Source organism: Glycine soja, chromosome 12, assembly GCF_004193775.1.
Source record: "Glycine soja cultivar W05 chromosome 12, ASM419377v2, whole genome shotgun sequence".
Lineage (NCBI taxonomy): Eukaryota > Viridiplantae > Streptophyta > Magnoliopsida > Fabales > Fabaceae > Glycine > Glycine soja.
In genome coordinates, this window is record NC_041013.1 from 17,753,224 (window position 1) to 17,767,069 (window position 13,846).

The 13,846-nt window shown below is 31.4% G+C and overlaps 1 protein-coding gene across 1 annotated transcript; it reads right to left on the reverse strand.

The window, feature by feature from the left end:
- Nucleotides 1-4,296: 4,296 nt before the first annotated feature.
- Nucleotides 4,297-7,473, reverse strand: LOC114380125 (indole-3-acetic acid-amido synthetase GH3.6-like). The gene is made up of 3 exons (XM_028339065.1): nt 6,966-7,473; nt 5,532-6,463; nt 4,297-5,156 (listed from the first exon to the last, which is right to left on the reverse strand). The coding sequence occupies exons 1-3, from the start codon at nt 7,268-7,270 to the stop codon at nt 4,570-4,572; spliced, it is 1,824 nt and encodes a 607-aa protein (XP_028194866.1). The 5' UTR covers nt 7,271-7,473; the 3' UTR covers nt 4,297-4,569.
- Nucleotides 7,474-13,846: the final 6,373 nt, after the last annotated feature.

Below are 13,846 nucleotides of genomic sequence, written 5' to 3' on the forward strand. Positions count from 1 at the left end.
GAAAAGAGTTGTCGAAAGAGTCTCTCATAGAAATACTTAGCGGAATCTCTTTTGGCTATTTTCAATAAACCATTATCGAAAAAACATTTTGATAGATAGTTACTCTTCAATGCTCTTAAATATAATTTTTCACTAATTTTTCATATCACACTTCGTTCTTGTCGAAAATGCTTTCCATGGAACACAACTCTTTCTAATACTTAGAAAATTTTACATAACGTACAGGTAACAACTTCACAATATTTTAACTATTACACTGATGAATATAATAAAGTATGACGTCTACTCAAATAAATGTTAATTTATTTTATTTTAAACTTAGTTGAAAATAATTAAGATTAATAATAGAATACATATTATAAAAAATATAATAATTAAAACTAAAAAATGTAATTAGAATAATTGATCTCTAAATAAAATACTGCAAGTATTAAAAAAATTGATTACAAAAATATAAAATTATAATTAATCAAAATATTTTTATCATTAAATAAAAATAATATTTATAAAAATATCATATACTATATATTTTTATACATTTATCAACTACTACTGACACTTATAATTCAACCAAATAATTTAATAACTTTCAATAATATCTTTTCAACTTTTAATTTTTTGATTTCCAACTAAACTTTCAACTTGTTTATGATAAAAAAAAAAGTTTGATTACTTATTTGGTCTTTATTGTTTCTCGATTCATACTTTTTTATTTCCGATTGTTTGGAAGTGATTTTTAGTTCCTATAGTTTACGTCTTAATTCTTTTTTAGTCCTTATAATTTACATTTAATTCTCTTTTAGTCCATGTAGTTTGAAATTAGTTTTTTTAGTCTTTATCATTTGTATTTTAATTTTCTTTTAGTCCCTATAATTTAAAAGTGGTCTTTTTAGTCTCTATATTTTATATTTTAATTTCTTTTTAGTCCTTACCATCAAAATATGAGTAATATTATCAATTATAATTAATTATAAAAATATTAGCAAGTAATTCGTAACTAAATTTATTGCAAGATAATTTGTAATAAAAAATAGTTGATAATTTATAACTAATTATTTTTATATATGTTTTTTGCAATAAGAACTAGAAGATAATTAAAATACAAACTATAAAAATTAAAAAGATCACTTTTAAACTATAAAGACTAAAAGAGAATGAAAATGTAAATTATAAAAAAAAACTATTTTTAATTAAAAAAGATAGATATGAATGGTAAAAAAGTAATTTAATCTTAAAAAAAACTTTCAACTTCTTTTAGGAAAATAACCAATAACAACTGCAAATAATCAATAGCTTCAATTACGGGTACTTGAGAGTGAAATGGCATAATTTACCCTTAAGGCAACATAGCATGTGAGATAGAAAAGGACTAAAAAGAATGAAAGAAAACAGTTACATGAGATTGATTAGATTATAATTGGATTGCATCATGCAAACGTCTCTTTCTTAGAATTGGATCTCTAAAGGTTAATACCAGTCACAAAAGTGACAAAACGTCCTTCGGTGCAAAGTATATTCTAATTCTTGTATTATTTTGTAAGTTTCAAGCTAACATCTTGATTCTTGAGAGAGTCCATTAATAATGCATTTAAGCATATTTAGCAAAAGAAAACAAGAAGAGGGAAATAAGTACTGAATGTGGGGATATATAAGCCATTGTCGATGTCGGTGGTCCTCACCAGATTTTTATCACGTTATTGCATCTAACAATGGCATTCGTTGTCTTGCGTATGAAAAGCTTAGTGCAAATGGCTTATCATTTTTATTTTTATTATGTAAAAATTAAAAAAGATTCTAACAATGTCTATCTAGTTACATGAGTGGCAGGGGGATTCTTTACTATGAACAAGAACAACACATTAATTGGAGTCATTTCAACATCACTCTAAGCCAAACTAGTAGTACTTGAAAAACACTAAGACAAATGCTAATTGCCGAATGGGGACAATTATTGCAAAATATTCCAAAACATCAAATCTTCAAATCATATTAGGCCCCGAAGTACATCCGTCTGTTGATAATTAAATCAGGAAAACATAAATCATTTTTGCGGTATAATCAAGTACAAATATCTATCATTTTTAAGTTAATTCCAAATGGTTTTCTTGATATTTGTTATCCTAAGATAATTTTTTTTTTTTGGTAATGTCTAAGATAACATTTTAATTATGCTTTCTAATTATTACATTACTGTTACAATTTATCCCAACATATGATCAAATTTGTAATTATTTTATTTTAAAAGAAGAAAAATTATGCTTAAGGGACTTAATAGTTTTTAAATTATCAAACTTTCGTGATTTTTTAATATAACAGTTTTGTTATATTTGACTTCAAATTTAACTACATTATAATAATTTACTTATTATAATAATATAAAAGTTTATTCCACCTCAAATTAGTTTATGGATAAAAATAATAATTAATTCATCTAAATTCTTGAAGCTAACACAAGAAAAGTCTAATCTCGATTGACACGAAAACTATTCCTCGACCTCTTTTTTTTCACTGTGGCACTTTAAAAAACAGAATTGACAAGTTCTAACAGCAAAACAAGTTTTCATAATGCCAAGGCAAGAAAAAAGAAAGTTACAACTGTCCAATGCAATAATGAACGCTAAAACTTAAATTATCGTGACTTGACCATACATAATATTTTGATGAAAGATTATTGCAGCACCTACCTACCGTTGAAATTTCTTTGGAATGAACATACAGAACAAAAATGGAAAACCGTAGAGGACTAACGCATGAGTAAAATTTGATGCTTACTCTAATTAGGAAAAACAAGCTGAAAATGTGGTACGAAACCTTATCTCCTATGTCACACTGTTAAGGCCTTTGCAGCATTATTAGTATCACTCTGAGCAAAACACAATATGTCTCTGAAAAAAATGTTTGTCTCTTTCTTCTGGGTTGTCTGAATTTCATAATTTTTTGTCCGACACCCCCTTCAGAAATTGTTTTATATTCCCCTTCAAAAAAAAAACAAAAGAACAGTTTTTTCGTTTGTTTTCAAGGAATATATATAGCACACAGGGAACAACACTCTGATTGCACTGAATCTCCCTTATCTTCCCTTACTCACTTGCCTCCAAAAAATTCTTGGCATTGAGCAAGAGCAACTTTGACTAGTCCTGGGATTTTCCAGTGTTGAATGGCCTGAAAAACTGATTGAGTTGGTCTTTTGGTTGGTTCACAGTGGGGGCACTGTGATCATATAATAAAAGGGGCCAAAGGGTACGATATGATCATAGAATTAGTAGTGTTATGTGGTACCACCGCCAGCAAATAGTCACTAGGAAATAGGAATTTTTTCACTAGCACGCAAAGTTGTTTTGTTTTGGAATTGCTGAAGAAATAATATGTTTGAACCTTGAACAGAAGCCACCTCCTGTTGATTTAATACCCACACATGGTTTTTAGCTCCTTGACTTAGTGACAGAATCTGACACAAACAACTATTTGTTAAAATAGACTCCTTCAGAAAGAGAATTTGGACTCATTACTTGCCATCACGAGAGGAGCTTATCAACATTTTTAAAAAAAAAAAAAAAAACACTAGATTTATCCCTTACCTTTTCTTCTTCCCCCTTCCACTAATTTCAAAAAATCATGGACAAAATTCGCATCAGACAAGTCTTAATCAAATTGCAAAGCTTTCTTTTGCAGAATAGAATAGCCCTGCTCACTCACCCTAACAGGATAACACTTTTTCTTTTATTTTTTATTATCTTTTTAATGTTTAATTAATTTCACTATGATTCGTTAGTTGGACAAACATAAATAGTGGAATTGGCGAGGAGAAAAAGTAGGCATGCTTTTTCCTGAAAACTATAGAAAAAGAAAGGAGTTCAGAAGTGATGGCTTTCTTGTTTGCTGTTATACGAAATAAGCCCCATCACACATAAGTGAACATGCATGATTGCTGGCTGCAATTAAGAAACAAATTCCAACCGAAACTATATAATTATCATAGGGTCCTGTTATTTGTGTACAATGTTAATAATGGACTTCAAACCAAGATCTCATACAAACCTACTCAAATTTCTCACTATTAATATAATTCTTGTGAATTATGACTATAGGGTCTTTTTATTTGTGTATAATGTCAATTATAAAGTTCAAACCAAAATTTCCTACAAACCACTCAAACTCCTCACTATTAGGCCAATTCTTGTGAATTATGATCATAGGGTCCATAATAAAGTTGAGAAGACAAAAATAAAAACAAAAAATGGAGAAAAAAGGGGAAACTAATTTAGTGGATTAATAAAAAGAGACAAGAGAAAGGCATTAGACAACAACAGCTTTCTTTCTTTCAAACAGGAATTGCTTTTTACAGTGGCTAGGTTCAGTTCACTATGCAAGTTAAAAACAAGGGACTAAAATCAAAGTCTTTTTAAACATAGAATTAACCTAAAAGAAGGCAAAAAAAGAGTAATTAAAATCCCCTCCCTTCCTCACCCCCACCCCCCGCCCTCCTAACATGTCCACAAAAAACAGTTCACGTGAACCACCATGAAAAGCTACCAACCACATAATAATGTCCACCTTTAGATTCTTTAATCAGTTCTGGTTGATCCACTGCTTGTGGCCCGGAACCCATTTTGGACATTTGGGACTAAAATACTTCTCCACCACCCTTGAGTTCAAGAGCTCCACCACAGGTGCAAACTTAACACACCTTGGAGTCTTGTACTGATTTATTGAAGCCCCTAGGCTTATGGCATAGTCCATGAGCTTGTCAAAAGTCCCCTGTTCCACAATCTTGATCTCAAGGGGCCCGATCGATTTGTCGGAGACGCGGCCTTGACGATACACGCTGTTGAGTGATTCCTCTATGGCTAAGCAACAATCCTCAAACACACAGGGTGGAATTGGGGTTGAGCCTTTGAGGCTGAGCTCCCAGTACAAGACATAGTGGCCAGGAATTGTTGTGGTGTCTGCATAACTTGTGTACTCAGACACCGATGCGTCAAAGGGCACCAAGTGTGTCACAGCATTCTTCATTGCGTTCTGAAGCTCCACCTCGTCGGTCTTGTCCGAGTCTATGCTCAACACCACGTTCTTTCTGCACACAAAGTTGAATTGGGGTGCCTTGTTCTTGAATCCAGCCACCCTCAGCACATCACCAACTCTGTAACGATACAATCCTGAGCACACAAAAAGCAAAAAATAAAAAATTGCCAATTGTCAATCACCAAACCCATGTCCAATTTTGTGGTATCTTAAGATAAAAAAAAAAAAAAACATGGTTTTAAAAAATAATCACAGTTTTAGCAGTAAAGTCAAGGATTTTGGAGTATCTGCTACCGTAATTGTGATCACATGGTAACAAAACAACAACCACAATTTAAAACCTTGAATAATGTTAAGGATGGTAATGAAACAAAACCGCGACCGCAATTTAAAACCTTAGATAATGTTAAGGATCGTCATGAAGCTAAAATTGAGACCGCAATTTAAAACCTTAGATAATATTAAGATAAATGTGACAATAACAAAAGGGTGTTTTTGATTATTCTCACCAGCATAAGTTGTGACAACAAGTTCATATTCTTGGCCAAGTTTGACATCAACAAGCTCAACCAGCTCCTGCTGTTCCTTCTCATTGAGGGATCTGGGGGTGTGGAGAGAGTCATGAGACACCCCGTTGCTTCTATTAACAGGCAAGAACTCGTAGTAGCACATGGTGGGAATGAGGGTGTAAGAGACCTCGCTGGGCTTGCAAAGAGGGTTAAGGTTGACACCAAAGTAGCACTCACTAGACGCATACATGGTGCACACAAGTGGTAGCCCATTGCTATAGTAGTCCAACGTGGGGATGTACTGTGACATTGTCCCAGTCACAATCACATCCACATACTTAGTGTTGGGCCACAGCCTGGTGATGATGCCCTGCCAGGAGCTCTTGCCACACTCGCTCTGGATGAGATCCCCAAGCCTCGGGTCGGGCTTGAGGATCTTCATCACAGCGTCGCGGACCGAGAGGTCCGTGATTGTGTTGTTAATGGTGCCGGTTCGAATGTCGTGGCAAAGGAGGGGCCAGTGCTTCTCAAGGAAGCGGATGGCCCTGATGAAGCCGGAGGCGAAGACCGCGCCGACGCGGAGGACCTCCTTGTGTTGGCAGAGGCCACAGAGGAGCTGGGAGTACATGCTCTGGTAAGAGTCCGGGCAGAGGACAGTCTCGTTTGGGCTGGTGTAGTTGGTGTAGGGATCATAAGGTCTGTCTTTGAAGTAGGAGCTTTTGTAGTAGCTGGTGAGAACTGGACGCGCCACGATTCCACCGGGCGTTTTGGCCTCGGATTTTATGAACATTAGGTACATTCCTTTGCCCTTTTCTAAACCGGGGACGAACTGGGACATCACTGGCATCAAGAGGCTGTAGAGCAAACTCCTTCTCCCTAGCTCTTCTTCAATTGTTGGCATCAGCTTCCTCTCACCTCCTGATGTCCCAGAACTAGCCCCACACACACAAAAATGAACACCAAATTAGAAAAAAAAAATGGGATTATAACATTGATTTGATAATTGAAAGAAAAAAAAAAGATTGGGAGATTGAATCAATTCTCTTAACATTTTAATCAAAATAAAGACTAGCATTTATGCCGATAAAAAAAAACAAAAACAAACAACCCATGAATATCTCACTATGCTATATGCACAAAGAAACAAAAAAGGACATGAAAAACAAGCCCATGTTAAAAAAAATAATCTTTTGATTTTATTTTGTTTTCTTGAGTTAAGTTAGAACTAGACCACCCCATTAGGGTGATTTATCACGTCTTTAAGTTCAAACTTCTTTGTCGTCATTATATACATAAAAAAAAAAGTTAAATTAGGCCAATCTATTAGGATCGGGTGTGAAGTGTTAGGTTCAAACTTTGTTTTACGAGAAAGAAAAAAAAAAGTGGGAACTAGGCAAAAAAAGAGAAGTATTATGTATATGTGTGCATATATACCTAGTGAGGAATTCTGAAATGGGTTTGGAGCAAAGGATTGGAGAAGTGTCGCCATTGGCGATGCGGTTGATATCGGGTTGGATGTCCTCGTAGGTTATGACAGGCAAGAGTTTCTTGAAGGTTTCGCGGTCGGTTTGGCCGTGGAGGTCGTGTCTCTTGAGGTACTCAACGTTTGCATTGTTGGAGAGGATTTCGGAGAGGACCCTCTTCTGAACTTGGTCTGCGTTGGCAGTGACATCCTCAATGAACTCGAGAGTTTTCTTGTTTTGCTCAAAAAGGTTGTAGTCTCTCGGTGCCTCAGGCATGGTTGTGGTGATGTTAGTGATGGCTAACAACAACCTTGTTGGTGTGTGTATGTGTTTTGGGAAGGAGAAAACAACAACAGGAGTTTGGTGTGTAAGAGAGAGAGAGAGAGAGAGAAGAAAACAATGACTCCAATAGTAATAGAAACTCGTTAGAAAGGAGCTAGAAGATGGTGTGTTGTGTTGGGCGTGAGTTGAAAAGATGAGAGAAAGTGGTATATATAGAGGCACATGTCAAGCTGGGTTTGCTTGAGGCTAGGGACAAGGGAGTAAATAAATGTAAACCATGGAGGGTATAATTGGGAATGTGTAGCCCTTTTGTGTCACTTTTTGTTTTTACCTTTTTTTCTGTATATCTAAACATTTATATTTAATATATCATGACAAAGCATACTATATTACAACTTCCATGCATTTATGGTCATATAATAAACTAAGTCACCTATGATAAAAAAAAAATTATTCGTAGAAATCAAAAATAATTTAAAAAAAATTATAATATTCATAAATTATGTTTATAAAAAAAAGGTAAACTTCCTTTGATAGTTTCGAGGACTTTGATTTGGCTTGTTATAAAAATAATTATAAAAGTAATAATAATAAAGGGGAAGGGGGAAATAAAAAAGAAACGTGAATTGAGATGGCATAAAAACACAATTTCAATTGGAAATGACTTGGCATATTATTTGAACATGAGTGAGTGAATACCATCACCGCTTTTTAAAGATAGATGGATAGATTGAATGGAATCCATGTGCAACATAAAAGGAATGCTTATGGAGTCACTTTGAAATGCTTTGCGGTTGTTTGTCAAAGTGCTTAATTAGTAGTAGTAGATTGGTAGTCCATATCTTAAAGAGGGGCATAAGATCAAATAATGTGGAATAAAGACAAACCTATATCCCCATTATCCCTTTGTCTCGTATAGGATTGGCCAGCCCAAAATTCATTATTTTGTTTCACCAGAGTCCCACACACCGATGTGTCAAAATATCAAACGTTTTTTCAATTTTCTCACCAAAAGAAAAATAAATAAATAAGTTATTACGCATAAATATTTTAGGTTTTGAAATTTTAAAAATCTCTCTTTTGGTTTGCGTTTGTTTTAGGGAGTGCTGCAAAATGCAAAATTCGCCCTTGTCGTGCAAGAAGAACGGCGAAACGATTTGGAAGCCACCTTGTGGAGGCGTTGGAAGGGAACAAGAGGATTAAAAATGTAGTTAATTAAATAATTAACCGGCAACGTCCGGTAAACTCGGTGTTTAAGTAAACCCATGACCTGCTCGCTAGGAGTGCGGAGGGGGATGTCCCACAAAATACCGGTAGCCACTTACTTACTTAAGTGGGTTAGTTACTTGCGATTGCCGGTAACAAAAAATAACGGCGTTCCTCGAATTTCCCGTGATATTCCCTAGTCAAAGTTTCGCGAGTACTTGGGCTTGGAGAGTGAAAGACGGGAAGGGATATTGTGTGAGTGGTTGTACGGTTAGACTAGTGGGGTTTCTTGTTCGAGAGTACAAAAGAAACGCGCCAGCTGGATGCCAAACTTGGTAGGTTGACACGTGTAGAATTTTTTAAAACTATTTTAATGTGTCTTAAACTTAAAATATTGATTACAATTTAATAAGAAAAAACAAAAGGTAAGTGTATGTATTTGGGTATCTATTACAAACGAATGTATGTGTTAAAATGAAGTTTATGAAAACATTTTTATTCTTCCTTTTGGGTTCAGTACATTTTGTGGTGAACCATTAGATTTAATTTCAAAATTTGTGCACAATAAGTTGAACTAGAAATTAAACATGCTCTAAAGTTGGGTTTGGATTATCAATGCCATTGTTTGTATGGGCACAACTTCAGTATGGAGGAAGCATCATCTTTCGTTGTTTCTGTCTCCAATGGTGTGCTGCAATAAATTCACCAGAGATCTAAACAGATCTAAACACACGTAAGTTTGAGTGAAATTGATTCTGAATATTTAAATAATATCTCATATTTAAGTTTTATTAATGAAAAAACATATTAAGAGAAAGACCTTCTAAAGGTGATGACGATAGATGCTAATTATCAACAAAAATAAAATTAATACTTCCTCTAAATTCATATATAAAAAATATTATTATATTTTGAATTTAAATATAAGTAAATTCAATTTATTTTGCCTTATTTAATACCACCATTTATAAAATATCTTTCATTTAATTCTAATCTTATTTTTAAGAAAATTTTAAAAATAGTCTTATTTTTTACTTGAGATTAAAAAATTTATATGATGACAATTAATTTTCTTAATGATTGTGAAATTAGTTATATATATATATATATATATATATTCAAAAGAAATATGTATTTCAACTGGGGCCCAATAATCACTTATAATCATAAAATCATGTCAGATTTATTTATTATGGTATGAGTGACAATTCATGCGTTTTGGTGGAGGGATATAAAAGTGAACACTAATGCAAAAATAAATATGTTATTGGTGGATATTTCATATCAATAAAATGATTATTAAAAAATAAATAAATATTTTTTATTAAAAGTTAAGATTAGATGTATTAATAATATTGAATAGTATATTATTTATAAAAGGAACTTTAATTTTAATTTTCTAATCAATACTATCTTTAAAACACTTATTAGCATTTCTTTTCTTTTTTTCTCTTTACTACCTTTTTATTGGAATGTTCCTTATCCTAGATACAAGATTAATCTCCACTCTTAAACGTTTGGTTGTATAGTGGCCCCCTTCATGGGTATTTTTAATTTAATGTGATTTCGACCATCCTATTATTTTTCTTGGTGGATTTCAAATAGTTAATTAAATCCCAGATAAATTCTAAATTCTAAATTGTTTTATATTAACATGTGTTTGATTAGTCATGAAAAATAGATTACTCAATAATTAATTATAAATATAATTTAATTATGTAAAACAATTTTTGTTTAAATATATTAGGTGAAAAATATTTCATTTAAATTATTTAAAAGTATTTGAAATTAGTTGTAGCAATGTGATTTTGTACTCAAATTAATTTTTTGAAATAAAAAAGGAAAAATTAATTAGAAAAAATATACCAACTTTCAATTTTAATTTACAAAATTTTTTTATATGAAAAAATCTATTATAGTACATATCTAATATTATAATTTAATTTTGACAACCATTGCAACTACTATTAAACAATAGAGAAGAGGATTTATAAATGATTTTTATGACGAGCTTAATCTTTCGTTTCATAAATGAAGCTTCTAATGTTTTTTTTTTCTTAAGTCTATAATTTCATTTTTATAACATATTTCTAAGTTACATAATAAAGGATAAATTAAAATATCCTTTTCAAAGAAATGTTTAAATTGTATACTTTTTTAAGTTTTCAAAAACTATACAATATTGTCTTTTAAAAGGTAAAAAAATATTATACTCTAATAGACGTTTCTTTATATATACCTATGGTGAATAGTTATAAAAAAAATACTTTCATGATTTTTTTTCTTTGTATAACTTTTAATGTCACTTTCAGTTGCTTTGGAATATCATACCCAAAGTTGATAATAGTAGTTTAAAATTCGGTATTTACGTAAGAAGATAAGCTATTATGAAAGATCTGTCCACATTAAAAAAACTAAATATAACATATATTAGTATTTTAAGGATTAAAAGATTTTTTTTTTTAAATATGAAGAAAGACAATGTAATTTAAGAGTTTATCAAAATGAGAAAAATGTAAATATTTATAAAAGAAAGATAATAATAAGTATTATTTCTCTTTATTTATTTTTCTCAAAGCTAGTATAAAATATAACAAAGTGTATGCAAAAGCATATATTCTTATAAAATTAAAAACTGTTTATATTTATGCATGATCTTGTGACATGTTAATTGTATATAATGCATAACTAAATTATATTATAAAAATTTACATTACAAATGAAAAATATGTTGAAGATTAATCTAGAAAAGTATAGATGTATAATTGGTGGTCCATTATCTAGAGAGTTTTATACTTATAGATATGTTGTAGTCTCTAGAAACTTCTTAATGGATATAGAAAAATATCTTATTAGCTAAAGTCATAGAAGCACCTAGAATATTATAGAGATGGATGGTAGATGATAGATGAGTTTAGAAGACTCTAGGACTAAGTAATATAGAAGTGTGTAAAAATCACTTATGTAACCTATATAAAGGTATAAGTTGTAGCAAACCATGTAAGGTAAGTCAAGAAGTTAATAAGCACAATTCAAGTTAAGTATCAATTTTCTGAAAACTTATCCTCTTTCTACTCTCATCATTTCTATCATATATTTCTATCATATCCTTCCATAGAAAAAAGCATAACCAGGTTCCATATCCTAACAAAATAAATATTTTTAATAAAAAAAGGTACAAAATAAGTTTCATATACTTCATATAAATTATATCGCATTATTTGAGATCCATGGATGCTTAAAAAAATCAATATTGTAGATTAGTAATGAATAAAGTAAGAAAGAGTGAGGACATGGAATGACATTCGGGTATATATATGTGTATGTATGTAAATGAAATGTTTGTATATATGAAAAACAAAAATTGTTATTCGTACACAATTAACTATATATTTATCTTATATTTGTAAGCATTAGAAACTTCATTTAGTTTAATTAACGGATATATTGACGCTTTTGCTTAACTGCTATTTATTACAATTTATATACTTTACATATGATCTATATCCGATGCATCGTGCATGACATGAGAAGCATTTTCTACAAATGCACCATTAAAAATGACAGGGGCTGGGCAGCATATTATTATAAGAATTCATTTCTAGAAGATAAGTATTTTTTATATATATATAAATTAGAGAAAATGGATAATGACCTTGTGAAATAACAATCTCTAAGTGGGAGATTTAAAATTGGTGAATTATAATATCTTCAACTTTGTCATTTTTTATATATATAGAAATTAGAGAAAATGGATAATGACCTTGTGAAATAACAATCTCCAAGTGGGAGATTTAAAATCGGTGAATTATAATATCTTCAACTTTGTCACGTAACTGTGTTTAATATACACCCGTAGTACGTAAATGTATAGTTATAAAAGGAAAATGTGTGTACGATTTAGTTTTTCTTAAGAAAGAACAATTTAAAGTATAAAATATATGTATATAATTATTAATTAGAAAATAAAAATTAATATTTTAATAACTTCATAATCCACGACCATTAATATTTTAATTAGTAGTTATAACTACAGATTATCACATATATGAATTGGTATAATTCACATTGCATGAGCTAATGATAAAGAGGGAAGTGGGAATTTAGATAAGGTTGAGGAGATATTTAATTTAGATGAGGATTTCTTGAATGTGAATTGTAAATTAGTTGGTCTAACTATAGTTAACCTAACTGTGACCGAGGGCAGACAAAACTGAAAAAATTGTACCAAAGATTTTCGTACATATGATGCTACTACTTACTCTATCGATCGGTATCACAACAAAGTTAATTATTATGAACCATAAATTATTTTGAAATTGTTTAACGCAGTTTTACTGTAATGAGATTATTTTAATCTGATAAAATTATTATGAACCATAAATTATTTTGAAATTGTCTAACGCAGTTGGTCATTGTTTGTAGTTTAATTAATAAGAATTAGAAAGATGAGTATAAAAATTAAAAGAAAATGAAATGTGAAGAAAAATTTAGCGCAAGCAAAAGTAGACATAAAATATCTCCTTACTAATCTATCCATAAAACTATTTCTAAAAATAAAATAACTTTTTAAAATTTATCTCGATCTCCCCTCTCTTCCTTCATTCCCTCCCTCTTGTTGATGTATATTGTAATTCAGTTAGTTAGTTAGAAGTTAGGAGTTAAATAGTTTGACAACTATGAAGGTTGTTATAGCTAAATGTGCAGTGTGTATAAAAATAATAGTGATCATAGATGAGATGTATGAGAGTGCAGAAGTTTTAATTCATAATTCTAAGTTTCTTCTATTTTTTCAATTAATTCTTTTATCTTCTCTTATTCTATAACATAGAGTGAGTGAGTACATAGTGTGAGTGTGAGTGAAGAATTTTACTTGCTCCAACAAACTGGTATTCAGAGCAAAGGTTCAAGATCCTTGGATAACGAAATTGAGATGGCTTCCTCGAATGGAAATTTTCCAGCATCTATGTCTGTTCTCAAAGGCAAGAACTATGATGATTGGTGTGCTCAGATGAAGGTAATCTTTCGATTTCAAGATGTGACAGAAGTGGTGCAAGAAGGGGTTCAAGAACTTGACAGGAACCCAACTGATGCACAGAAGGTGGCTCACCGTGATTTGATGAAAAGAGATGCAAAGGCATTATTCATTATTCATCAGTGTGTAGATGCAATAATTTTCAGAAAATTAGATCTGCTGATACTGCAAAGAAGGCACGGGATACTCTAGAGAAATCCTATGCAGGGGATAGCAAACTCAAGAAGGTGAAGTTGCAGACCTTGAGAAGGCAGTATGAACTTCTACAAATGAGTGATTAAGAAAGCATTGGTGAGTTCTTTTCTTGAATCTTGGCAATTACAAATCAA